Source organism: Martes martes (genome assembly GCF_963455335.1).
Source record: "Martes martes genome assembly, chromosome: 1".
NCBI lineage: Eukaryota > Metazoa > Chordata > Mammalia > Carnivora > Mustelidae > Martes > Martes martes.
The window spans coordinates 205,078,787-205,106,785 of NC_137888.1; the positions used below are offsets into that span (position 1 = coordinate 205,078,787).

General features: G+C 48.4%; 1 protein-coding gene across 2 annotated transcripts; it reads left to right on the forward strand.

Moving 5' to 3' along the window:
• On the forward strand, positions 1–27,999 carry AKAP8L (A-kinase anchoring protein 8 like). Of its 2 annotated transcripts, XM_080798973.1 has the most exons (15): positions 14–126; positions 5,609–5,683; positions 10,277–10,309; positions 10,623–10,680; positions 10,783–10,863; positions 12,863–13,316; positions 13,417–13,513; positions 13,596–13,666; positions 14,008–14,059; positions 14,844–14,952; positions 16,403–16,544; positions 16,632–16,737; positions 16,972–17,102; positions 27,434–27,529; positions 27,606–27,999. In XM_080798973.1, exons 1-15 carry the CDS (start codon positions 114–116, stop codon positions 27,918–27,920), a joined length of 1,833 nt encoding a protein of 610 aa, XP_080655099.1. In that variant the 5' UTR covers positions 14–113; the 3' UTR covers positions 27,921–27,999. The 2 variants fall into 2 exon arrangements, with proteins under 2 accessions (XP_080655098.1, XP_080655099.1); XM_080798972.1 differs by having other exon boundaries at positions 1–126; positions 10,623–10,863.

Consider the following 27,999-nt stretch of genomic DNA (forward strand, 5'->3'; position numbering starts at 1 on the left):
GGGAGGTGGGGTTCGGTTGTGTTAGAAGGGGCCCGGGGGATTGTCGCCGCTTTCCTGGCGTCGGACGTGTAGGGCAGCTGCGTGAGTCCTCGGGTGCAGTGTTCGCTGCTGCCATGAGCTATACAGGTGGGCCGCCGGGTTGGGGTCGGGCTTCGGGTGGGGAGGGACAGGGACGTGCCAGAGCCGCACCGTGCTCGCCCGCATCTCCCCCGGGGCCTGGACGCTGCCCTCCCTGCGGTCACAAAATGGCGCCGCGGGTCCGTCGCCTCAGGTTCGCCCAGCTCATGCCTTGGCGCCTCATTTCTTTGTGCTCCGGGCCTCGCGTCCCGGCTCCCGGCCGCCCGAGATCTTGGTTTCTGACGCTTGTGTCCGAGGGCCCCGGCCTGAGCGCGTGCGTTCTCTGACCCCACCACCTCCGCCCTAGGTCCGGTCTGCTCGGACCTCGGAACCGCAGGTCGCCCTTCCTCAGGCCTTAACCCTTCAGATCAGGCAGCGGGCTGGGCTACCTTCGCCACTGCCACAGCCTCCCCCGCGCCGTTTCCCTGCAAAATGCCGCAGCTACCCACCCCCAGCCCCTTTGCCTGCCCCAGGCTGGGAGGGGCGCCAGGTCCCGGGGTGTTGAGCGGGGGAACCTTGGGACCAATGGGCTGGGGTCTGCGCCTGAGCCTTGAGAGGAAGGACCAGCTTTTCCATTAATTCATTCACCATCTGTCAGAGTCTTCGCGTCAGGTGCTGAACAGGCGCTGGGAAATTGACAGGAAATTCTCAAGCAGCTTATGGGCGGACCTTAACAGGAAAACCAATGAATGTAGGATTCGCTCCCCGGGGCTCAGTCCGCCGAGGGGCTTGCTCATTTGCGGGGGTGGGGTGGGGGGTGTTTGGGATCAAGGTAGAGAGGTGACATTTGAGCAGAGACCTGAATGGAGTGAGGCAGATAAGGGTGTCTGGTCCCGGGTGCCACTGGCGTAAAGGCCCATGAGCAGAAACCGCCTGGCTTTTTAGATCAGCTAGTGAGGCCAGTGGGATTTGAGCAAAGCGGGGAGGGTGGATGTTGAGATCAGAGAGGGGACCCTGGGCTATGCTTGGACGGTTGTGAATTATCCCTGGAGGAGTTTGAAAGGCGGCCTGGGTTTGCCTTGGCAGTAACACATGAAGCTTCTCAGCTGGGAGCCATAAACTGGGCCTTCCCCTTTGACGGGGGTATTAGGCTCGAGCAAGTATGGTTGCTGGGTAACCTACATTCTACTTGGAATGTTCGGGACTGACAATGGAACTGGAGCCTCTGGGGCTGTTCCATAGGCTATTTTATGTTAGCCTCAGCAAAGAAGTAGTGCCAGGCGTCCCGCCTCTGGCCCCCAGGTGAGGCGCTTGGCAAGAACCCCAGCTTTTCCAGCAACCATCCCTTAGCACAGTGGTTCTCAACCAGGGGTGGTTCTGCCCTCCTGCCCCCACCGCCAGTTCATTTGGCACTGTTTGCAGATGTTTCTAGTTGTCACATCTGAGAGTGGAGTTGCTACCGTCGTCATCCAGTGGATAGAGGCCAGGAATGCTGCTAAACATCCTATAATGCACAGGGCATCTCCCACCACCATAAATTATCCAGCCAGGAATATCGGTAGTGCCAAGGTTGGTCAGCCTTGCCCAGGCCTTTCTGTAGCTTTCCTGGTTCAGGAGAAAAGTCAGTAGGATTGTTGCTGACATCTCTGGAATTGAGGTGTAATCCTTTCACCAAGTCTTGGTTTTTAGGGGCAGGATTGCTGAGGAAAAAAAAAAAACAACAACAGAAGATGAATGGTTAGATGCTCTGGAGTAGCTTAATAATGGAGCATTTGAATTTATAGACAAGGAAACTGTCTTTGAGAGAGTTGGAGAAGTCTCTAATGGCTAGGTCTGAATTTCAACTCCAGATCTTGTAGGCTTTACTTCTTGGCTCACTGAGGGAGCCAAGATAATGAGATAATGATTACTTTTTCCTTGATCTTGATCAACTAAAAACAACAGTGGTTTTATAATGTGAGTCTTTCCATTTTAAGAAGCATACCACTGAAGTTAAAAAACAGCTTAAGTCCCATTTCAAGGAATTAATATGCCTTTAAGGAGGAGTTCTGGAGGCCTTGAAGTAGATGCTACCATTATTAACAAGCATAGGAAGTGATTAAAGTAACTTATCTTTTTGATAACTTGTCCAGCTTTTGAACCTAGTTACTTTATGTGTACTTGGAAAAGGGGGCTCCATCTCTGGCACTGGGGAGAAGGATGGGAGCAATGGAAAAATAGGACAGAAAAATCCAAAATCAGGCCTTCAAACACTGCCAAACCTTTTATAAAAACATTGCTTTCACCAAGTTTGTGTTGGGAGTGTGCAAGGGGTTTCTGGCTTGGGATCTCTGGGGTTACATTTTGGATGTCCATCCAAAATGACTTCAGGGACTGTAGTCATCTGAAGGCTTGACCGGGGCTAAAGGATCCACCTCCAAGATGACTCAAACTCACATGGCTGGTGGGTTGATGCTAGCCGTTGGCTCCTCACCATGTGGGCCTCTCCCACAGGCCTGTTTGAGGGTCCTTATAGCATGGTAGCTGTTTGCCCTCAGAGTGAATGATCTAAAGTAGAGCAAGGCAGAAACTATTGAAAGCCCTACTCGGGCGCCTGGGTGGCTCAGTGGATTAAGCCTCTGCCTTCGGCTCAGGTCATGGTCTCAGGTCCTGGGATTGAGCCCTGAATCGGGCTCTGGGCTCAGTGGGGAACCTGCTTCCCCCTCTCTCTCCTCCTGCCTCTCTGCCTACTTGTAATCTCTCTCTCTGTGTCAAATAAATAAAATCTTTAAAAAAATTTTTTTTTAATTAAAAAAAAAAGTCCTACTCAGTCATTTCTGCAATCTTACTGGTTTACACTGGCTACCTCTATTAGTTTGGGAAGGGACAGCAGCTTGCGGAAGCAAGAATAAGTAGAGGCCATCTTGGAGGCTGGTTACCCCCAGACGGTAGAGGTTGGAGTCAGCCTAACCTTGTTCCAGTTGTCCTCTAGTTTATATCACTTTGTTATTTCTTCAAAGAATCCCCTTTCAAAAAAAAAGAAGGAAAAGAATAAAATGGAGAAGCTCTGTGTATTTTTGAGTGAAGAAGATAGCACAGTCTGACCAAGAGGGAGAGAGGGGTTATGATGCATAATTATCATAAATCCATGTCTGACCATTAGCTTTCTAGGGCCAAACACTTATTTTTTCACCCAGAGCTGTTCAAGGTAAATCAAACCAAGAAGAAAAGGATTTATGAGCCAGATAAGAATTTATTCGTAAATGAAGCATAACAAGAAGGCCCTACTCTGAAGACAGTATTGGGCAATAAAATGTTAACATGGGAGGACAGAAGTAGAGCAGAGGTTGCCATTGACCTCTGAAGACTTGGTGGATTGTCTTTCCTTTTTCCCAGGGAAGACCAAGGGCCCCTCTCCCTTGAATAGACAGAGATTCTTTGCTCTGCAGCTTTCATACTATGTTCCAGTTAGTAGTCCTGTCAGGGTGTGGTGGTTCCAGCCGCACCTGCTGTGTGTATAAACCATGTTACCTGAAGTCTGGAGCTATTTCATTGGTGGCTTTATTGCTGAACAAACAGGTTTCAGGAAGCTAGTTAAGCAAACATTGTGGAGAAGGTAGGTGTAGGGTACTAATTTTTACACTGTGGGGCTTCCTCACAAGTGAACCATCCAGAACGTGCTTTCACTGTTTCTTGTGGACATTGTTTAGGATGTATGCATCTTGGGAAGGTCCTGGGTCCCTGGAGGGAATCCATTATAATTTACCGTTCTTAATTAGTGAAGGTAAAAATGGTTACCCTGGATACTTTCGCCTTTCTCCTTTCCTAGCACCAAGTCTCAATTCCCTCTTTCTGGGAAGTAAAGATAAAGCGTGGGTCCACTGATCTTTACTTGAAAGCTGGGAGCTGTGTATATTTTGGAATTCTAGCATGAGAGGAGGACATTCCACAATACCCCCACTGGGGTGTGAGGAGCATCCTGTAATTAAATGCATTACTTCTGTACTAGGTCAGGTAAAGAAAAATTGTAATTGTCCTCATAGGTCAGTTTTGTCCCACAGTGAGTGTTGGCACCACATTTGAGGAGAACACTTGGTTTTCAGACCTTTTTGGACTTGGGAACTGCAGGGTAGGGGATCTTGGCCCTGTCCTCTTTTGGCTGTGATGAGGATGAAATAAAATAATGCAGATAAGGCTCTTAGCACCCTGCAGGGGAAACACTTGTTCAATGTTGGCTTCTGTTGTGATCTTCTTTGTTGCTATGGTCCTAAAAGATGAGCTAGAGAGACTGTCAACATGTGAATGCCTACTCCAGGGAAGGCACTTGGTGTATGCTTTTGTTGATTTTCAAAAAAAAAAAAAAAAGAGCTATTAAAGGATTAAAGGCACTGGCTTTAATTTTTAGATCATGAATTGGCTCTGATGCGAATAGGCAAATATTGCCTCTTGGGTATCCATCATAGTTTCAGTGCTAAGGGTAAATCATTTAAAAAATAATGTTTGTAAATGTAGTTTTAAAGATAGTGCCAGGATTCATCATTTAAGAACAATAGTTTCTGATAGAGGTTCAAGTTTTCCTTATTTAGTACTAGTTCATCTTAAGTTGAGAAATAGTTTGAGGGAAACCTGGCTCAGTTGGATGAGTGTCTGCCTTCGGCTCAGGTCATGATCCCCAGGTCCATAAGCCCCAAGTCAGGCTCCTTGCTCAGTAGGGAGTCTGCTTCTCCCCCTGCTTGTACATACACTCATTCTCTGTTTCTCAAAAAATAAAATCTTTAAAAAAAATAGTTGAGAAAGTAGGAAATAATATGCATACTATATATGACATTTATTCGGTAAAAACATGCTTACCTCAAGTAATTTAATTGTATATATACATTTTTTATGGGAAAACTAGAAAATACAAAGCAATTTCCGTTTCAGATCTGGGGGAAGGGAAGGGGTAATATTTGCCTTAACATTGTTCAGAACCAACACCCATCCTTGTTTGAATTGGAGGCGGCTCACCTTTCAGTCACTTGATATAAGTATTTTCCTTGTTTAACTGAATAATTTGGGCACTCATTTATCGAAACCGAATACTGGTCTAAATTGTTAGAACATTTTTCTCCAGTGCTTCTAGTGTAGCAAGTTAAATATAGCCTGTCTTTTCATTGGCTAATATGTCCTGGAGGTATAATTAAAGTGTTGAGAAGCTAGAGATTTTGGAGGTTTTCCATTAAGAGGAGGGCCTGTCAGCCAGTCTACACTGAAAGGTAGTCTTAGGGGGCGCCTGGGTGGCTCAGTGGGTTAAAGCCTCTGCCTTCGGCTCAGGTCATGATCCCAGGGTCCTGGGATCGAGCCCCGCATCGGGCTCTCTGCTCAGCAGGGAGCCTGCTTCCTCCCCTCTCTCTCTCTGCCTGCCTCTCTGCCTACTTGTGATCTATGTCTGTCAAATAAAGAAATAAAATCTTTAAAAAAAAAAAAATAAAAAAAAAAAAAAAAAAAAAAAAAAAAAAAAAAAGAAAGGTAGTCTTAGGTCACCTCCATGTGGCTTGTTTTGGGAAATTAACCACACCATGCTTATATTTAGGCTTTGTCCAGGGATCTGAAACCACTTTGCAGTCGACGTACTCAGACACGAGCGCTCAGCCCACCTGTGATTATGGTAAGTGTGGGCCCCTGGGAACCAAAGGGTGAGAGCTTTGCCTTCTAGTGGCAGAGCAACCTCATGTCTCCTAGGCTGCCTTTGACTCTGCTCTCACTGTCTTGCTTGTCCCAGTGCAATCTTGTGTAGACGGTGTGGTGGGCTCTTAGAATAGCTAGTGCTTCTGTTAGAAGCAGTAATGGGAAAGATGTGTGCTTACTGAGCAGGCTGGAGTTCTTGGAGCTGTAAATGATTGGTCCCTTTAACCCTGTAACATGTTGTTGAAGTGCATATGGTCTGTGACAAAGGTCTGGCTTCACAAAATCCCCTTGAGGGCCTAGGAAGGAGAGTTGCCAATCAATGTCCAAAGGATTGGTCTGAGCAGAAACCTAGCCATCAGTTTAGCTTCAGGGTAGCATGTGGAATGTGTTTGTAAGAGAAGCTGCCTATCTGAATCTAGCAGGGTTTTTAGAGACAGTCAGACCATCTCAAGCCAGCGGGCTCCTCACACGGGATTGAAGGAAAGCATCGATCAGTTTCTTAGTCATGATCAGACACACTAAATCTCTAATTCAGAAGTAGCCACTCGGGCGCCTGGGTGGCTCAGTTGGTTAAGCGACTGCCTTCGGCTCGGGTCATAATCTTGGAGTCCTGGGATCAAGTCCCAAGTCGGGCTCCCTGCTCCGTGGGGAGTCTGCTTCTCCCTCTCCCTCTGCCCCTCCAGTTAGCAATTGCTAACTGCCAATAAATGCTGGTCCTCTTGTGGTCTGTGACCACAGAATGTCTGTGAGGAGGAGCCCTCTTTGGAATTAATAAGGATAATGCTTTGCATGCTGAGATGGGTAGATTGTTGCACTATTAGGGTCTGGGGAGGGACTGAGCCTACACTGTGACACTACCTCAAGAGTCACTGAATAAATGGACATAAACTCCCTCAAGTATTAGCAGCTAGTCCCAGAGGGAGGAGGAGACTTAAAGTGTTAAGAAATTGAGTAAGGAGGTATCAGGTATTTCCTAAAAGAGGAGAAACTTGGTATATATGGCTTCCCTGTCTTGCCCTGTCTGCCTCACCCCATTTAATCAAGCAGTAGTCCCAGATTGCACAGCTTATTTGAATTCTCTTCCCTCTGGTTTACATAGTCTCAGTACGAGCATTTTGGCAGATACACCATTTGCAAATCTTTTCTTCCGGTCTGTGGCTTGTCTATTCTCTTGTCAGTAGTGTCTTTCAAAGAACAAAAGTTTTTCATTTTGATGAAGTCCTGTTTATCATTCTTCTCTTTGATATATGGTGATTTGGGTGTCGTGTCTAAGAAATTTTTGCCTAGGGCTGCCTGGGTGGCTCACTAGGTTAAGCGTCTGCCTTTGGCTTCAGGCAAGATCCCAAGGTACTGGGATCGATCCCCCATGTTGGGCTCCCTGCTCAGCGGGGAGCCTGCTTCTCCCTCTCCCTTTGTGGCTCCCCCTGCTTGTGTGTGTGCGTGCTCTCTCTCTCTCTCTCTCTCTCTCTCTCTCTCTGTGTCTGTCTCTCAAATAAATAAAATCTTAGAAAGGGAGGGAAGGAGGGAGGAAGGAAAGAAGGAAGGAATTTTTGCCTAACTCGAGGTGCCCAAGATTGTCTTCTGAGTTTTCTTTTAGGTACTTTCTAGTTTTATGTTTTCCATCTGTTCTGTGATCTATTTTTAGTTAGTATTTCTACAAGGCATACAGTATAGGTCAAGGTTCTTTTTTAACTTTGTTGAAAATCTATTGAACCTATATGTGTCGGTCTGTTTCTGGACTCTAATTCTGTTCTGGTCATCTGCGTATCTGAATTTCCTCCAGTACCAGTCCGTCTTGATTACTATATAATGAGTCATTAAATCAGTTAATTCAAGTCCTCCAGATTTATTCTTTTTCCAGAATTGACTTGTATATTTCAGTTCTTTTCTTTTTGCCTATAAATTTCAGAATCAGTTTGTCAATTTCTGTAAGAATTCCTGCTGAGATTTTGAGTCCGATGGCCTCAAATCTATAGATTCGTTTGGGAGAATTAACATTAACATTAACATTAACATATAAGTCTATTTTTAGTGCCAAGGTAAATGATATTTTTTAAAGACTTCAGTTTTCAGTTGTTTATTGTTAATTTGTAGAAATTGGGTTGCTTTTTCTATATTGACCTTGTAATAAACGTTGCCAACCTCACTTATTTTTGTAACTCATACAGATTTTTTTTTACGTAGTCAATCGTGAAAGAATAAAGACAGTTCTATATTCTGGCTTAAATTGTAAGAGCAGTATAACAATATTTAAATAACATTTTGGAAAACAGTCAACTGCAATCCCGCCATAGTAATACTTCTGTCAGCATTCCTATTCTAAGGAGTTGAATATAGGAGGATAGAATTTTGTGTATCCTGTTTTATTTGCTTACTGTTAGAAGCGTTTCCTTGCATCCGATAAGGCTGAATGGATTCTTTTTTGATGCCTCTATGAGGTATGTCACTGAGAAGGTAGGCTGTAACTTCCTTGAAGTTGACCATTTAAGTTATTCTGTATTTTTGTTCTATAAGTTTTGCTTACTGTCACCATCTACTTTTCTCTTCTTCTGTTTGTTTTTCTCTTATTAAAAAGATTTTCATCCCGGGGCGCCTGGGTGGCTTAGTTGGTTGTCCGCCTTTAGCTCAGGTCATGATCCCAGGGTAGCGGGATCAAGCCCTGCATTGGGCTCCCTGCTTCTCCCTCTCCTGCTCCCTCTGCTTGTTTCTCTTTCTGTGTCAAATAAATAAATAAAATCTTAAAAAAAAAAATTATATCCCTAAACTTTCCTGCGTCAACACTAGTCTCACCCCCCTCTGGAGGTAGAAGTGAGCTTTTGGAAGGGGCAGGTCTTAGGGACTCCCCAGGCTCAAAGTGTAGATAAAGGTTTCCCCTTGAAGGGACCTGGCTGGGAAGCCCCCTTCAGGGAGTCTGAGTTGCTCTGGGCATAACAACAAGCACATGCAGAGTGCTTTCCAAGTCCTGTCTGTCAAAGGGCTATCACCTACCTATCCACTTGTCCTTGTGTTTACAGAGTTTAGCATCCATTCCTGCTTCATTTCCTTGTACAGCTTCCTTGCTCTGTTCTGGCAGATTTTCAGCAGCTAAATCCCTGGAGAACCATACGCAAGCCTCATAAGCGGAGCCCCGGTGGGTCTGCCTTTGCTTCCCAGTCCTGTCTCCTTTTGAATAGCTAATGTCCACTGTTCCTGGTGCAAACAGCCACGGGACCAGGCTCTTGTTAGTTGCTGGGGCTAAGTATATATTATTCCTTGGTTGCCTCTGGCAGCCTCTCTTCTTGCCTGTCAGAACTACTCCTTTGCCACTCATCTCTTAACATGATTTCCTGCTGCCGGCTGTCCCTTGCTGCTTTCTAATTAGAAGTGTCTCCTTTAACAGACAGTGCTCTGGGCCTGATCAGTGCCCAGCACTGCCAGCCTCTGCTGTTGTGTGCTCAGGATGATTGTTGAATAAAGGAATGAATGAGAAGCCTCTGCTTTGATTTCCCCAACCAAGAGGATTTTTGCTTTGTGAGCTCTCTGGAGCCCAAGGTGCATTAAGCGTAACAGTCGTCTAGGGTTCTTTGCTGGTTTCTGATACCTCCCCATTCTGTTTATGCACTGGATTGAGGAGGAAACTGTAGGACCTATCTTGGCCTGCCCTGTCCATCTTTTCAAGTTTATACACTCTTGCTGTCAGTCCTGTGACTGGACTCTGTCATTCATCACACTGCCGTCTCACTGAGCTTTGGTCCCTGCCCTGGGATAAGCATGTCTTGTCTGTCTATAGGGTAGAGATAATAGGGAGTAGGAGACAACTCTGGAGTCTCACCAGAGACACTGGGAAAGTTCTGGTGGACTCCCCTGGGCAGGAACCATGTTTGCTTGACTTGGAATTCCCACTTGACTTTGCATTTTGTCAGTTCTCACTGGCTTTATATTCTGAAGGGATGAATTTTTCTCGTGTGCTGTGATAAAATCCAGCGTATATTTAGTTTATAATCCAGATTGTTCTCTCAGTAGCATTTCTCAAGCTGGGAATTGTGTTGTCCTTACCTCTGCCAATAGGTTTCTGCATAGCACACACAAGATTCAAGTACTTGGTTGTCCTCCCTATTGAGGCATCTACTTGGGGGACCAGGATAGTCAGTTTCTCTGTTCCAGATGGCTTTTTTTGGGTGATTTGAGTGACATGATTTTCACAGTGGTTGTGGGCTCTGTGCTGAACTTCTTGTACAGCATAGTCTGTGTGAGGCACCAGAAACCGTTCTCCTCTTCCTCTGATTGGTGCTTAGCAGGAAGTGGGAGTAGTCTAATTCTGGCTCCTCAAGGGACCAGTATGAGAGCCAAATTCCTCAGCTGGCAGTGTTGGCAAGGGGAGGCCCCTTAAGTAGCAGACGGCCAGAGCCACAGAAGTTCTGGCACCAGCGCATGGGGTGACCTGGTTCATTTATGGAGTGCTCTTAAGCTCAGGGCTTCTCGGGGGAGGTTCAGTCTTCTGTCACCAGGCTGGCACTGGGAATCATTGTCTTCGTTTAAGCTCTTGTTGTATTATAATCAACTGTAGATGTAATTGCACTTTTCCTTTTTGTAGGGTATGGAACTTGGAACTCTGGGACAAACAGAGGCAAGTATTCCCATGAGTGCTCTCCTCTCCCTTGGGATTGAACTGGTTGTGTGTTTCTGCCACTGCCCAGCTTGCCCAGAGTGTATTGGGAGGTGCTTTTGGGGGCCCCTGGTCCAGCTGCTCTTTCACAGGAGGTCCTGGGTTGGGACCCACCCAGCGGAATGGCTAGGCCCACCCAGCCTCAGGTGGCTAGGGTCCCCAGCTTGTCTCTGTGACAGAAGATGTCCTTGTCTCTCTGTCTGTCTCTCTGTCTGCCTGTCCTCTCCCTATCTCTGCCATCTCTGTCCGTCCGTCTCTGTCTTCCTCCTTGCAGGCTACGAGAACTATGGCTATGGCTACGGCTATGGCCAGGATAACACCACCAACTATGGGTATGGTATGGCCTCTTCAAACTCTTGGGAAATGCCTAGCTCTGACACAAATGCAAACCCTAGTACTGCGGGTAGCGCCAGTGCCGATTCCGTTTTGTCCAGAATTAACCAGCGCCTAGATATGGTGCCACACCTGGAGACAGACATGATGCAAGGAGGCGTGTACGGCTCAGGTGGAGAAAGGTGAGTAGGTGTCCGCCCAGGGGCTGAGGCTCTGCCGGGTGCCTGCTGTCTGCGGGCACCTCCCTCTGTGACCCGCCTTCTGTGTCAGCTTTCTCTCTCCTTGCTTTGCTGTTGGGGCTGCCGGAGACTGCTCAGTGTCTGCTGTGCTTCCCTTCTCTGGCCTGGGGCCCCTCCCTGCCCTTTGCTCTTGCCTGGTGGCCAGTCTCCCCCAGCTTGTAAGGGGAGGAACAACCCTCAGCTGGGCCAACTTCGCTGTATCCTCTGAATGGCTCTTCTCAGGACCAGAGTGTGAAGGGGCCCCTCCCTGTGGAGACAGGCGTTTGGAGATCTCATGAGACTTTGTATCCCACATGGAGTCAGCGCAGGACACATTGGGTTGGGCTTGAAGCAGGGCATTGAGTCTTTGGGGCTGACCACAGCAAGCTGGCCGTCCCCACGTAAGAGAGCCGATATGGACACTTCCGGGCCACTCTTCTGAGCCTGACAGAGGTGTGCCTGTTGGGCCTCAAAAGTGCCTTTGTGAGGAACTGTTGTCGTCCTCATTCTTGAAGTGCAAGAGGTCACACTCCTTGCCTGAAGGCACCCAGGACTAGGTGGTGGAACTGGGCCTGCCTCCTAGCTGTGCCCTATTCTGCAGCATCATGCTGCACGCATTTGTCTGTCACTATCTGAACTGGTGCCGGCTCAGAAGTCCTTGTGCCCTAGTGAGAGGCTTCAGTGAGGAGCGCACACGATGGCGTGGAGGATCCTAATGGCTCCAGCTGACAGACGGGAGGAGAGCAGAGAGTAAGGAGGGGTCGGACCGGGCACTGGTGGGTTCAGGTGAGGCCCCAGGGCCGCTGAGGGCAGAGGCTGCCAAAGGGACTTGCACGCATTGGCTCTGTAGCAGGCAAAAAGGGTGAGGGGTCCCCAGACAGACCCCATACCCTCATGCTGGGCAGCCGCTGCACTTGGAGCTGAGGCTGCTTTAGGCAGAAGGGGCTTGGCTTTTGGCTCAGTGGCTGTGTGGACCCTGTCGCTTCTGGTGCCTGCTACCTGTGTACCTTCTTGCTATAGCCTAGAACTGGGGAGTAGGGGTGAGGGAGGGGTGACAACTGGGTAGTGCTGGCTACTTCTCCCACAGCTGCTGGCACTTCATGGCTGCCCAGTTTTGCCAGGAGGGGCCTCTGTGCCTGTGAGATGTGTGGGGTTAGGGACGGGGTATGTGGGCTGTATCCACGGTTAGAAGAGTTTTCTGTACATTGGGGAGGATATGTGCTATGGTGAGTGCTGTGAAATGTGTAAGCCTGATGATTCACAGACCTGTACCCCTGGGGCAAATAATATATTATATGTTAATAAAAATTTAAAAAAAAAAAAAGAGCTTTCTGTGGCGCTCTCTTTCTCCTGGGAGGCTTGGCCTGCCTTTCCAGTTGCTGTGGAGGGTTCGATCCCACAAGGTTGATGTGATAGAGCTCTTTCTCTAGTCCCTGGGCAAAATCACAGTGACTTTCCTGGGAAACACTCTCCACTTGTCTCCCTTCTCCTTTTGGGTGGTGAGAGCCTTTGGAGGATTAGAAGTTCGCTTAGCCAACAGGGATGAGACCAGCACAGGGTTTCTCGTGGGCATCATCGGTCCTGTTGGACAAGCATTTGTGTGCTTAACTACCACATACCACGGGACACTGGGGTGCTTGGCTCCACCCCCGAGTAGAGCCTTGGGCACTGTGGCTACCACAGATACGTCCATGCTTCCAAAGGGCTAAGGGCTAAGGGCTGCAGGGTGTTTCTGCCCCTGTCTGAGATGTACTCCATCCCATTGTCGGTTTGTCTTTGGGTCCCCTAGCTGGTGCAGAGGCAGTCCTGAACATTGAGCCTCTCTGACAGGGTGCCACAGGTGCTGGAGTAGGACTTCCTGTCCCCAGGACAGGGAGCTCTGGGGAAAGACAGGAACAGTAGGCTGCACCCAAGGGTAATGGGACCTGAGGGCCTCCCTGATGCTTGCCACCTGCTTCTGCAGATATGATTCCTATGAGGCCTGTGACTCGAGGGCCATTCTGAGCGAGCGCGACCTATACCGGTCAGGCTACGACTATGGCGAACTTGACCCCGAGATGGAAATGGCCTACGAGGGCCAATACGATGCCTACCGCGACCAGTTCCGCATGCGTGGCGGCGACACCTTTGGCCCACGGGCTCAGGGCTGGGCCCGGGACTCCAGGAGTGGCCGGCCGATGGCCTCGGGCTATGGGCGCATGTGGGAAGACCCCATGGGGGCCCGGGGCCAGTGCATGCCTGGTGCCTCCCGGCTGCCCTCCCTCTTCTCTCAGAACATCATCCCCGAGTACAGCATGTTCCAGGGCATGCGTGGCGGGGGCGCCTTCCCAGGTGGCTCCCGCTTTGGCTTCGGTTTTGGCAATGGCATGAAGCAGATGAGGCGGACCTGGAAGACCTGGACCACAGCCGACTTCCGGGTGAGTGGAGGAGGCCATCCCTCCTGGCCCCTGCCTGGGTGGAGCAAGGAGCAAGGAGCGTGGAGCCGCTTGCCCTGACCCAGCTCCCGCTTTCCAACAGACCAAGAAGAAGAAGAGAAAGCAGTGCGGCAGTCCCGATGAGCCAGACAGCAAAGCCACCCGGACGGACTGCTCAGACAACAGTGATTCAGACAATGGTGAGCTGGGCACTGGGTTGCCACTCCCTGCCCTCTATCCTGTGGGGCTCCTGAGCTGAGCTTGTCTCTTCGTGCTTTTCAGATGAGGGCACTGAGGGGGAGGCCGCAGAGGGCACTGAAGGCGCCGAGGCTGTGGAGAAGGGCTCCAGAGCAGTAAGTGGCTGCGCTCTGTGCACTGTCAGCAGGTGGGGCCTGTGCGGAGCGGGCTAGCTGAGCCTGTGCCACAGAGCAGGGCTCTCACACGTGGTCATGCATGTGTGAACAGCACAAGGGAGGTGGAGGTCTGGTGGGAAGAGAAGCAGCGGCAGGCAGGCCATCCAGCCGGAGGCCGGGCTTCTTTATCAGAAAATGGTAAAATGAGCCCCCTTGTGCAAGGGCTGCTGCAGGGTTGTGAGGCTTTTGGCCTAGTGCCTGGCATTTCATGCCTTGTCATTCAGAGCCATTATAAACAACTGTATGTGCTTTAACGTGGGGTTTTTGAAACTGTGTCCTAGGAAGGAGAAGATGAAGAGGGAAAAGAAGAAGGCAAAGAGGATGCAGAAAAGGGTGAGTCTTGTGAGTGGCCTGGGTGCCGGGGAGACTGTTCCAGGCGCTTATAGTTGGAGGGATCCAGCTGAGGGCAGGGCTGTGACGGAAATGTGGTCGGCCTTGGTTTTACCTTCCTGTAGGGGCAGCAAGCAAAAGAGTTGGGGGGAACCACAGGCATACTTCCTGCCCTCGGTCCTTCAGTAGTGACAGTTCCAAGTCCTCAGTGGCTGGTGTCTGAGCTGGGACCCTCGGTGCAGTTTTTACGGCTCTGGTTTGCGTGTCCTCTCCCTTAGCGCCTCTCCAGCCCCTGTTGGGAGTCCGTGTCCCCCTACCTGAGTGATGAGCGCCAGCAGGTACCTAACAGTAAATCCAGCCTCAGCCCACTGTTGCCGCGGTGCGCCGTTGGGGGGTGGGCTGAGTCCTATGAGCTTTCGGGTCTTTACCTCTGGGGGCTGCACTTAGGCCTCAGCCAAGGCCTCCCTGCATCCCGCTACCTGGCCCTTCTGAACTTGTGCCAGTGTCCTCACCGAGACGGCTTCTGTTTGCCTTCCAGCCTCCCTGTGGCCCTCTGCAGAGTATGGGTGTTCTGGAGAGCAGTGGGGTCAGCCTGTGTCCTCCTCTCTTCAGGACCTAGGCCCAAAACGGTTCCGTGCCCAGCCCTGCTCGTGGCCGGAGACCTTGTTCGAACGGCTGCTCTCAGAATGGACTATCTGGAGTAGAAGGCGGGTGATCCAGCCGGAGGCCCCAGGGCCTGCCCTGACCCAGTGGAACCAAGCCGGTGACTGTGCTGCTCTTCCCACAGGGGCCCTGAGTACCCAGGATGATAGTGGGCAGATCAAGCGCAAGTTGCAGGCAGGCAAGAAGAGCCAGGACAAGCAGAAAAAGCGGCAGCGAGACCGCATGGTGGAAAGGTAACCGGCTTCCCTCCAGTCCTTTGCCTCTGCCTCGCTCCGGGGCTGCCGCCTGGAGAGCAGGGCCATAGCTCTGCCGCCTCGCCGCCCTCAGGCCTCCCTCGGGAGTTGCCACCTGCTCGGCCGTGCATGGACCCTGCTTCCCGCCAGGCCCAGCTCCCAAGGCCTGACTCGTTCCCTGCCCCACTGCGGCCGCCTGGCGACCGCTGGCGTCTTTGACCTGAGACCCGACACTGCTCGGCACCGTTGCCCAGAAGCTCCAGCGCTAGGTCACTCGGCGCACGAGCCCCGAGGTGCACTGGGGGCCCGATGCCCCTGCGGGAGGGGGCCAGCTCATCAGAGACTCGAGGTCCAAGGCGCCTGTGCCACCCCAGCTAGCTGCCAAGAGGCCGCCGCCGCGCCCAGGAGAGATGGCAGCACCTGTGGGCTGTGGCAGCCGCGGGCCTGCCCTCTGCCCTGCCCGCCGGCCCTGTCAGGCCGGGCCTGTTTGCGGCTGAGGCCTTCACGCCCCTTGGTCGGGTCTGTCTGCCCTCAGGGCTCCCGCACTGGCGCTTGCCTCCTCCTCCTCCGCCTCAGACTCTTGCTCTTGCTGGACCTTCCTCAGCCTCGCCGGCGCCCGGCCCCTGGGCTCTCCAGACAAAGCTGACCCCGTGGCCCAGATAAGGACGTCCGGCAGAGGTAGGGACCCGCCCCGAGGCCTCGGTGGCGGCTGGCCTCCTCCGCCCCTTGCCACGGCGGCCTGCTCCAGCCCAGGCCCCAGACCCCGGGCTTCTGCTGTGGACACCAGGCCCAGACAGAGCACCTCGCTCAGGTGACTCCAGGCTGCCCTCTGGCAGGCCAGGCGGGCCTCCTCCTTCCAGCTCAGACTGGTCTCTTCTTGGAAGAGGAAGATGAGGCAGCAGGAGCCCAGGCCTGCTTGCCTCCCATCCCTCCCGACACCACCCCCAAGCATTCTGAGCAGAGGATGGGCTGGGCCTTTCAGTCCCCCAGACCCAGAAGGAAGATGCAGCACCTTTTCGGGCCCTGCCTCGGGACTGTGTACTCCACTCTGCACCTCAGGGCCACCTGGCTCACGCCAGGGCATCATTCCTTCCGGTCCCCAGCTGGGCCAAGTGCACACGCTCGTGCCCAGCCTTGGTAGAGAGGCCCACCGGCAGCCTTCCAGCGACTCCTGGCCTGTTGCAGCAGCTGCTGCCTCGGGTTTCAGCCTCCTGTCTGGGAAGGAAGAGCTCCACCCCTGCCCCCCACGTTGCAGTAACTGCAGTCTGCAGACTTTCTGTCCCTTTCTACTCCCGACCCTACTGGTCCCAGCTTGTCCCCCTGCTGGGACCACACGTCAGAGGCCCGTGAGCAAGGCCTGTTTCAGGGCTCGCAGCTGGGTTGGGTGAGGCGGCAGCACTGCTCCCTGGGACCCTTGAGGCCTCAGCCCCTTGTTTCTTTCCTGTGGCAGGATCCAGTTTGTGTGTTCTCTTTGCAAATACCGGACCTTCTACGAGGAGGAGATGGCTAGCCACCTCGATAGCAAGTTCCACAAGGAGCACTTTAAATACGTAGGCACCAAGCTCCCCAAGCAGACAGCTGACTTTCTGCAGGTGAGCCTTGGAGCAACAGCATCTTAGACCTCTTGGAACACAGAGCAGCCTGCACAAACCTTGGTATCTCCTCGGTATCTTTGGCAGGAGTATGTTGCCAATAAAACCAAGAAGACAGAGGAACTCCGGAAAACCGTGGAGGACCTTGATGGTCTGATTCAGCAGATCTACAGAGACCAGGATCTTACCCAAGGTGAGGAGGTTCCATCCCACTCCAACCAGGCAAAGACTCAGCCTGCCCTTCTCTGGTTCTCAGAGTGGGGTCAAGATACCCCTCTGTTCCCCCAGAAAGGGTCAGTGAGAACAGCCTCAGGCCCATGTAGAAATGGCAGGGTGAGGTGAGGAGCTGGTCTGGTGTTTTCCCTAAACTGCTGGGTATGTCTTGGGCACCTGGAACCAGTGGTGACCCTCCTTCTCCCCCCTGCAGAAATTGCCATGGAGCATTTTGTGAAGAAAGTAGAGGCAGCGCACTGTGCAGCCTGTGACCTCTTCATTCCCATGCAGTTTGGAATCATTCAGAAGCACCTCAAGACCATGGATCACAATCGCAACCGCAGGGTGAGTGGCCACCAGTGCCCTTCCGCCATCCTGTGCGTTGACTTGGGGGGCGGTGCTGGGGTTATAACCTCTGATTGCCCATGAGACACTGCAGGAGATGTGGCGGGGCAGGAAGATGGAGACATTTCTGGTAGTACAATCAGTGCAGCTACAGGGAGAAGGGAGGGAAATGGGGACACTGCCAAGTGGCATTAGAGCTGGACCCTTAAGGCTGTGGGATATGGGGACCTCCATGTGCATAGGGGCCACCAGCCAGAATAGGTTCAGAAACCCAAGAGGAAGTGTACAGTGTGCACCTTGCTGGCGGAGGGGTTCATGAGGGCTGAGCTGAGGGGCTGGGCTCTCTCCTGTAGGCAATTTTTAAGTCGGGCACTAACAGTATTACAGTTGCTGCAGCACCTGGTGTGGAGGGAGATGTCGGGGGCACACGAGGAACCACCAAGCTACAGGAGTGCCTCCACTTTGGGAGTGATGAGAAAGGCTGGACAGAAGGGCTATTTAAGGAATTGACCAGGAGTCTGGGATGTCTCGAGCTTCTGGCTTGGGTAACTAGGTAGACAGAGCTGCTGCTAAGATAAGGGGTTAGGGATATGGTACGGGAAAGGATTAAGTCTGGCAAGAAGGTGAACAAATTCAGTCTTTTTTCCAATGTATCCTCAATGCCTAGCACACAAGCCAGAGGAGGTGTTTTTTGATTGAGGGAGTGACCTGCTGGGCTGAAAGTGGCTGTCAGAGGTCCGCTTGGGGTCGGGGGAGGGGGGCAGCGGGGCAGGGGTGCTATGCAGTAGGGAGAGAACGCAGGACCAGGACCAGGTCGGGGTCCCCGGAGGCTTGACTGCCACCACCCTGGAGGAGGCGGAGGGGATTTATGTTTAGATGATGGCGGCCAGGGGGAGCATATGAAATAGCACTGCTCAGCCTTTTTCCACAGCCATCAGATTCATCTCTGGTCTTTCTTGATGCACTGATCCCCAACAATGGGATGGGGGTAGGTGGTGGAGGAGATCTTGTGTGGATCTTGCCAACACCAGGTTCTGGAACTAGGATCTGATAAGGCGGTAAGAAGAGAGCAGACCGCAGTGCATGATATTAAAATGTGGAAAATCTAGGTGAAATGAGGGATAGCCAGTAAAACATAAACTCAAATTGATCCTAGAAGTTTGGGGGAAAAAACAAAAAAGCCATAGCTGCTAATAGAGGGGTACAGAAGGGTGAGGAAAGACAGAAGATAACTTAGAAAGCACCAGAGGTTGTCGAGTTACAGAGATTTGAGTACAATTTAAATACTGTATTTTTAGAGATTCCAGACTGTAGAAATGAATGAAAAACTTCTAATTATTATTATTTTGGGTCACAGCTTTATTGAGATATAATTCATCTAGCATACAGTTCACCCATTTAAGCTATACAGTGCAGTAGTTTTTAGTATATTACAGTTGTGCAGCCATCAGCACAGTCAATTATAGAACATTTTTATCACTTCAGAAAGAAACTCCTGTCCTTTCGCTCTCACTCCCTAACGCCCTCACCATGTTTCCCCAGCCTTAGACAACCACTAAACTACTCTGTCTCTGTATATTTGCTTATTCTGGGCATTTCACATAAATGGAGTCATGTAATATGTGGTCTTCTGTGATCAGCTTCTTCCATTCAACATGTTTTCAGGGTATATCCAGGTAGCATGTGTCCGAATGTCATTCCTTATGGCCTAATCCTATTCTCTTGCATGGATATACCATATTTGGCCTACCAGTTCATTAATTTGGGCACTTGGGCTGTTTCCACCTTTTCACTATAACGCTATTACAAGCATTTGAACATGTGTGTACAAGTTTTTGTGTGGGCATATGTTTTTATTTCTCTTGGGTATGTATGTATGTATGAATCCAGTAGTAACTCTGTTTAACTTCTTCAGGAACAGCTGGATGTTTTCCAGAGTGGCTGCACCATTTTATATCCCATCATGTTTTATATTCCCATCAGCAATAGTGTGCGGGTTCTGGTTTCTCCACACTTCTCTAGCACTGATATATGACTTTCTGATTCTATAGCCTTCCTAAGTGGGTGTGAAGTGCTGTCTACTGTTTATTTGCTTATTTATTTATTTAAAGATCGTAGAGAGAGAGAGAGAGAGAATGAGTGATAGGGAGGAGCAGAGGGGGAGAGAGAGAAGCAGACTTCCTATAGAGCGGGAAGCCGGATGTGGGGCTTGATCCCAGGACGCTGGGATCACGACACAAGCTGAAGGCAGATGCTCAACCAACTGAGCCACCCAGGAACCCGTATTTTTTATTTGGATTTCCCTAATGACAGTGATGTTGAGCATCTTTTAATGGGTTTGTTAGCCATTTGTCTGTGTCCTTGGAGTTGGAGAATGTCTATTCAGATCTTGTGTTTGTTTCTTAGTTGTATGGTCTTCTTGAGTTACAGAGTTTTTAATATATTCTAGGGGTGCCTGGATAGCTCAGTTGGTTAAGTGTCCGACTCCTGGTCTGGTTTCAGAGCAGGTCATGATCTCAGAGCCATGAGATCAAGCCCCATGTTGGGCTCTGCCCTCAGTTCGAGTTGGCTTGAGATTTTCTTCCTCTCCCCCTCTCCCCACTGACATTCCTGCTATTTCTAAAACAAATAAATAAATGAGATCTTTAGAAAAAGAGTTCTTTATATATTCTAGATGCAAATCCTTTATCAGACCTACAGTTTACAAACATTTTCTCCCAGTTTGTGGGTTGATTTGTCACCTTCTCGATGTGCCTGCAGCACAAAAGTTCCATTTTGATAAAGACCAGTTTATTTTGTTGGCTTGTGCTTGGGGTGTCGTGGCCAAGAGTCCATTGTTAAATCCAGGGTCGCAAAGATTTAGCCTTGTGTTTCTCATAAGCTTTAGCTCTTTTAATTTGGATCTTTTGACGCCATCTTTTTTTTAATCCAGTCTGACTATCTTTTGATTAGTTTGCTTAATCCATTCACATTTAATGTTATTACTGAGATTATCAGATTTACATCTCTTGTTCTGTTCCCCCTTTACTGGTTTTTGGTTTTTTGTTTTAATTTTTTAGTGTAACATTTTGATTTCCTTAATGATTTGTTTGTGTGTGCTACATTTTTGGGGGGGGCGTCTTTTCTGAGTGGTTTCTCTAGGCAGGACCTTATACATACTAACTTCTCAGAATCTTTTTCAGATAGAATATCTTAATTTCAGTGGAACTGAATTACTCATGTATAGCTCTCTCTATATAGGCGGTTGTTGTGTTACTGTTGGACATGGTATTTTATCTGCATGTGTTATAATCCTAATAACACAAAGGCAATAGTGTAATACAGTATCATGACTACTTTATGTAATTTTATGTTTTTTAAGGAAGCTGACAGACGAAAGGGAAGCAATTACATATATATTTATATTATGTATATTTCTAGTTTTTATATATTTTATATTTTTATATATTTTATATATATTTTTATACATATTCTATGTATTTCTAGTTTTTGTTATATTAGCCTTCTTATTTCTCACTTTTGGTTCTCTCCATCTGAGTTTTTCCTGTGGATTTAAGTACCATCTGTAGTCATTTCCTTATTAGTCCAATACAGCTTTAGTCCCCCCTCCTTCTTTGTGCCGTTATCGGCAAACATGTTTCTATATGCTAATAGACCAAACAATACAAGTATGTGTGTGTGTGTGTGTTGCTTTGTACAACTAGTTTTCAGTCAGTTGAGAAGACAGGCAAAGACTCACAGGTTTATAGTGTCTGTTTTTGTTGGTCTTTCACATGGATTCGCATTATTGTCTGGGGTCACTTGCTTTCAGCATGGAGAACTTCCTTTAGTATTTCTTACAAGGTCTAATGGCAGCAGAGTCAGGTATTCTTGATTGTGGAATGTTTATTTCACCTTCATTTTTTGAAAGATAGCTTGGCTAGGCATAGGAGTCTCGTTTCACACTTTTTTCTTGGAACATTTTATTATTATTTTTTTAAAGATTTTATTTATTTATTTGACAGACAGAGATCACAAGTAGGCAGAGAGGCAGGCAGAGAGAGCGAAGGCAGGCTCTCCACGGAGCAGAGAGCCCGATGCGGGGCTCGATCCCAGGACCCTGGGATCATGACATGAGCCGAAGGAAGAGGCTTTAACCCACTGAGCCACCCAGGCGCCCCTCTTAGAACATTTTAAATACGTTCTTTTGCTGCTTTCTAGCCTTGTTTCTCATGAGAAGCCAACCTTTAACCTTATTGGGATTCCCTTAAGTGATGATTCATTTTTCTTTTGCTTTCAACACTTTTCCTTGTCTTCAGCTTTCAGCACTTTTATTATGAGTCTTTTTGTGGATCTCTTTGTATTTATTCTACTTGGAGTTTGTTGAGCTTCTTGGATGTCTAGTTTTTCACCAGATTTACCAAGTTTGCATGCATTTTTTCTTTTTCTTTCTTTCTTTTTTTTTTTTAAAGATTTTATTTATTTGACAGAGAGATACAGCGAGAGAGAGAACACAAGCAGGGAGAGTGGAAGAGGGAAAAGCAGGCTTTCCACTGAGCAGGGAGCCCAATGTGGGGCTCGATCCCAGGACCCTGGGATCATGACCTGAGCTGAAGGCAGACACTTAACGACTGAGTCACCCACGCACCCCCGCATTTTTTCTTCATAAATTTTTTTTGGCTTCTTGTTCCTCTTCTGCTGGTATTTCCATTATGTATATGTCAGGTCATCTACTGGTGTCCCAAGGTTGTCTGACAATATTTTTTTTTCTTTGTTCTCTGTTTCTCAGATCCTTTCTCTACCAATCTATAGATTTTCTAATTCTTCCACCAGTTCAAATCTACCATTAAGCCCATCTAGTGAATTAATCATTTCAGTTATTGTACTTTGCAGCTCCAAGATTTATGTTTCTTTTCTATAATTTGTCTCTTTACTGATACTCTGTATTTGATGAGACCTTGTCATCATGCCTTTTCCTTATTCCCACCCCAACCCTAGTCTTGTTCCTGTATTTGCTTATTTATTTGTCTAATCAAATTATTTGTTGAAGTCTCTCTCATCTCCACAACGTGAAGCCTTTGGTAAGGTGCCTTGGAGGAGGAAGCCATGGGACACAGCTTCCTGGAATAACAGCCATCCTGGAATAACAGTGGTTTTGACTGACGGGGTTCTCTTTTTTCTTTCCCAGACTAAACTTAACTATTACAAACTACAAAAATTGTTGGCAGATTGCTGTGTTGTTTTCAGCAGTGCCTTGAGCCATTAAATTGTTCTGAGTCAATTAAATAAATCCAGGCTCTTTTATACTGATTATTTTTGAGGTCATTGTTTGAGAGTTCTGAGCCCTGTAGGCTCTTCTTAGCTGTTTTGTTGGTTCTCTGTGGTAATGGGGGGCAGCTGATGACTTAGCTTATATTAGTATCCAATCTACTGGTCTCCTTTGAATTGCTTTTCCCCACACCCTCCACTGTTTTGAGAGAGCCCTCTGTCTTAAACTTCCTAACACACTTATGAATAAAGTAAGTTCCTTTGGGGGGAGCCTGGGTGGCTCAGTTGTTAAGCTTCTGCCTTCTGCTCGGGTCATGATCCCAGGGTCCTGGGATAGAGCCCCGCGTTGGGCTCCCTGCTCAGCAGGATGCCTGCTTCTCCCTCTCCCACTTCCCCTGCTTGTGTTCCCTCTCTTGCTGTGTCTCTCTGTCAAATAAAATCTTTAAAAAAAAAAAAAAAAAAGGTAAGTTCCTTTGGAAAGAGAATTGGGAGCTCACTGTTTTAAGGCCTGTCTCTAGGTAAAGCCTGAGCTTGGTAACTTTTCCTTACTCAATATTTCTTCATTTGCTGTATGTCCTTAGGACCTTTTCCCTTGACTTTAAAGGGTTGTGTTGTTTTATAGTCTTCATCAGTTTTACTATGGAGTAGGTTCACATAGCTTATCAAGTTGTCAAGCTGGAAGTGTATCTTCTGATACATTTTTAGGAAGATTTTTAAACCTTAATTCCAAAAATCTGATAAGGATAATGCCAAGATGAAAGTGTAGGTTGAAGAATAAAGTGCTGAGTATAATATTAGTAATTACCAATATAGTAGAGATTCAAGTGTATACTACATTTTTTTTTTAAGATTTTATTTATCTATTTTACAGACAGAGATCACAAGGAGGCAGAGAGGCAGGCAGAGAGAGAGGAGGGGAAGCAGGCTCCCCGCCAAGCAGAGAGCCCGACGTGGGGCTCGATCCCAGGACCCTGAGATCACGACCCGAGCCAAAGGCAGAGGCCCCAAGCCACTGAGCCACCCAGGCGCCCCCTACTTTTTTTTTTTTTTAAGGCTTTATTTATTTGACAGAGAGAGACACAGTGAGAGAAGGAACACAGGCAGGGGGAGTTGGGGAGGAAGAAGCAGGCTTCCTTCCTGCCAAGTGGGGAGCCCAATCAATCCCAGGACCCCTGGGATGATGACCTGAGCCAAAGGCAGATGCCTGACGACTGAGCCACCCAGGCGCCCCATGTACTACACTGTAATTAAGTATGTTTCTGGAATGCAAGGATGGTTCAGTAACAAATTAGCAACAGTATCAGTGTGAAATGCTGGAAATGAAAACTTTATATGCAAATAATGTGATTATATTCTTATATTATATTCCAATATCTTATCTTATATTCCAACAGAATGGTCTTAGAATTAACAGAATGTGATAAAGGGATGGAATTCAAGATAATATCCAGAAAGAAATAGCGTTTCTCCATTCTGGTAATACCCAGTTAGAAATGAAAATGGGGAAAAAGCTGGGGTGCCTGGGTGGCTCAGTGGGTTGAGCCTCTGCCTTCGGCTTGGGTCATGATCTCGGGGTCCTGGGATCCAGTCCTGCATGGGGCTCTCTGCACGGCGGGGAGCCTGCTTCCCCCTCTCTCTCTGCCTGCCTCTCTGCCTGCTTGTGATCTCTGTCAGATAAATAAAGAAAAATCTTTTTAAAAAGGGGGGGGTGAGAAATCTATTCACAGTAACCCCAAAGTATATAACTCAACTAGGAATATAGGTTTAAGAAGATAGATATGGGATCTTAAATGCCAAGGATAAGAAATAAGAATTCAACTGAATAGAGGAATATATGGCGTTCTTCATAAGAGACTTAACAATAGAACAAAACAAACATGTACATCTCCCCCCATTAATGTGTACAGTTCACGGGATTCCAGTCATACTCTGGGGAGGGGGACTCGATGAAATTGTTTTAAAGTTTATGTTGTAGAATTAAGTCTAACAATAGTCAAGAAAATTATAGAAAGGGTGGTAATTGAGTTTAGGGAGTTGGTTTAGCAAATATAACTTTCTTTTTTTAAAGATTTTATTTTTTTATTTATTTGACAGAGAGAGAGAGATCACAAGTAGGCAGAGAGGCAGGCAGAAAGAGGGGGGAAGCAGGCTCCCTGTTGAGCAGAGAGCCTGATGCAGGGCTTGATCCCAGGACCCTGAGATCATGACCCGAGCTGAAGGCAGAGGCTTAACCCACTGAGCCACTCAGGTGCCCCAGCAAATACAACTTTTTTAAAGCCACTACAATTAAAATGTGATATTGGCATAGTAATAAAGTGGTGGAACCAGAATAGAGTCTAATAAAAGATGCCAGTATGTTTTGGAACTTAGTAATTGTCAAAGTCAGTACATGTTCCTTCTCTGAAACTCAAGGGCCAGATATTTTCAAATTAGTTTTTGGATTTCCAAACAGCTACATGGTAATGATCACTAATATCCCTAGTGGGACCTGGGAGAGTGACTTGTAGTTGAACCATCAGTAATGCCTCAAATGACTTATAGAAGTGGGATAAATAAAGATGGTATAAAAACACAATGGAGGGATGCCTGAGTGGCTCAGTTGGTTAAGCGTCTGCCTTCGGCTCAGGTCATAATCCCAAGATCTTGGGATAGAGTCCCACATCAGGCTCCTTGCTCAGCAGGGAGGATGCTTCTTCCTCTGCCTACCGCTCCTCCTGCTTGTGCTGCTCTCTCTCTGACCAATAAGTAAATAAAATCATAAATCTCTCTCTCTCTCTCACACACACACACACACACACACACACACACACACACACACACAATGGAGCTTAGGAGAAAATTCTTCCTCTGGATTTAAGATTTGTGGAGAGGAGATTATTACAGACCTGTATGTCAACTTAATGGAGAAACAATTGTTTATCTCATTAGTTTCTGGGGAAAAAAGCTGGACCCCTAACCTACTACCATATATTAAATTCCAGAAATAATGTGAAAAATAAAAGAGCAAAATTTAGAACCTTACCTGGAGGTTACACAAAGCCTTCCTGAGCCAGGAAACCCAGAGGTCGTGGAGAAGATGACCTTCTAGAATGCTGGGCAAGGGGCCCCATGTGTCTGTCAGATCACTCACATTCACTGGTGGACAGGAAAATACCAGAGGCCTCATCCTTTTTTCTTTCCTTCAACCACAAAAGTATCCAACAGTGCTAACATCTGATGCTGCTTGGGAGACAAAGGGATAAGTATATTGTTTTAGTACAGGTGGAGGAAGCCCAACTTACTATAGCTTAATACTTTTTGCAGAGGACTGAGGCAGCACACTTTGGGGAACCTGTTGGGTAGCACCAATATGGAAGTATTTAAGTTTATTCTGGTGGTGTTTGGTTCTTGTAGCAAAATCTGGACACCATGTAAATGGGCTTCCCTTGGGAGCTGTGTGTACATCTCTGTGCCTACAGGGAGGAGGATCATTTGTTGGCAAGTAAGGAGTTGCAGAGGAAATGGTCTGACCTCGCATCCTAATTGTGCATCTTTAACTTGTTTCATTTTGAGCGTGCATGAGGACTATCCATATTTTCCCCAAATAGTAGAGAAAACGAATAAAGAAAAAAAGGTGAAGGTGGGAAAAGGAAATAGAAACAGCAAGTGAGAGGATGATGTAGAGTTGGCTGGGGTGCAGCAGGAGAGTTCCTGGGGATGGGCTCCCCATGCCAACAGAAATAGCTTTTGTCTTCTTTCAGCTTATGGTTTTACACATACATTATCTTCATGATGATGAAAGTGAGATTTGCCTGTACTTACACTACTGAGGAAACCATTTAGCATTTTGGTATAAATCCTTCCAGACAAAAAGGCCCTGGCATGCTATGCACACTAGCCCATCACAGACCTTTCTCACCACACATGAGATGAGCCCTTTTTTTTTTTTAATTTAATTTTATTATTTATTTGAGGAAGAGAGGGCACAAAAGCAGTGGGGAGGGGCAGAGGGAGACTCTCTGCTGAGTGCGAAACCCCATGTGGGTCTTGATCCTAGGACCGTGGGCTCATGACTTGAGCTGTAGTCAGTCGTTAACCAGTTTAGCTATCCAGAGGCCCCAGAGATGAGCCCTGTCTTAAGGACTGCATGGGATTCTTTAGAATGTTTTAACTACTTCACAGAACTTTTAGGTGCTTTCCAGTTTTTCACTACTGCAACTATGTGCATGAATGTTTCCAAGTCTTAAACTTAGGATAGAGTCTTTTTTTTTTTTAAAGAAGTATTTTTTTTTTAAGATTTTTTATTTATTTGACAGAGATCACAAGTAGGCAGAGAGACAGGCAGAGAGAGAGGAAGGGAAGCAGGCTCCCTGCCGAGCAGAGAGCCCGATGTGGGGCTCGATCCCAGAACCCTGGGATCATGACCTGAGCCAAAGGCAGAGGCTTTAACCCACTGAGCCACCCAGGCGCCCCTAGGATAGAGTCTTGTAAAGAATTACTGAGACAAATTTTTGAGACAAACTTTTGCTTTTGATACATTTTATCAAACTGCTCTCCAGAAAGTAAGTAAACAGTTGACCCTGTCACCCTCAGGGTAGAAGGGTGTCTCTTCAGTGGGCTAAAAGGAGGTATATCATTTAAATGTACTGTTTGACATTTGTATTCCTGTTCTTATATCCTCCCTGTTAATCTTAAAAAGTTCCTTACATATGGGCAGTTGGCTTGTTGTTATGGGTTGCACCTCTGGCTTTTAGTAAGTTTCCTAATTTGTTCACTGTTTGTAGTTTTTATGTAAGCACATCAGATTTCTGCTGTACAGCCGTAAAGACATGTCTTTAATCAATTACATACAGTACGTATGGTGTGGAAGAATGGAGCATTCGAGCAAAGATCAGATCAGGTCTTGGCTCCGTGCTTGTAGAGTGGCCCTACGCTTGTACCCAAGGTACACTTGTACACTGATTTCACCATGTGGTTAGAGTGCTTGGCTGTGCTGAGCTGGGGGCAGGCGGGTTTGGGAGGACTCCGCAGATCGGGTGGGGTGGGGGAGGGGGGCTTTCTGGCGCCCAGAGCAGCCTCTCCAGCCCTACCTGCCTTGCCTGCAGCTCATGATGGAGCAGTCCAAGAAGTCCTCGCTCATGGTGGCCCGCAGCATCCTCAACAACAAAATCATCAGCAAGAAGCTGGAACGCTACCTGAAGGTGAGGCGCGCAGGCCCCTGGCACCCGACCCCCGCAGGTCCTTCCCTCGCTTCAGTGTTGGCCTCCTTCCCCACAGGGTGAAAACCCGTTCACTGATAGCCCCGAGGAGGAGAAGGAACAGGAGGAGGCCGAGGGCGGCGCCCTGGACGAGGGAGCGCTGGTCGAAGCGGCAGGGGGCGCCGAGGGTGCAGATGGCGCGCCGGCGCAGCCCCCTGTGCCCCCGGAGCCAGCCCCCGAGGCCGCGTCCCCACCACCGCCACCGCCGCCCCCAGAGGAGGTGGAGGAGGCCGTGCCCCTGCTGGGCGGGGCGCTTCAGCGCCAGATCCGCGGTATCCCGGGACTCGACGTGGAGGCCGACGACGACGAGGAGGGTGGTGGGGGCGCACCGTAACCCGGGCCCCAGGCGGGCAGGACCCGCGTGGCCAAAGCTGGAAGCCGGGCCTAATAAAGCTCTTCCCATCCCACTTATA

Coding starts and splice junctions, on each gene's coding strand:
- AKAP8L (XM_080798972.1), top strand. Junction 13,667..14,007: donor TGGAGAAGGGCTCCAGAGCA/GTAAGTGGCTGC, acceptor ACTGTGTCCTAG/GAAGGAGAAGATGAAGAGGG. Junction 14,953..16,402: donor CGAGACCGCATGGTGGAAAG/GTAACCGGCTTC, acceptor TTCCTGTGGCAG/GATCCAGTTTGTGTGTTCTC.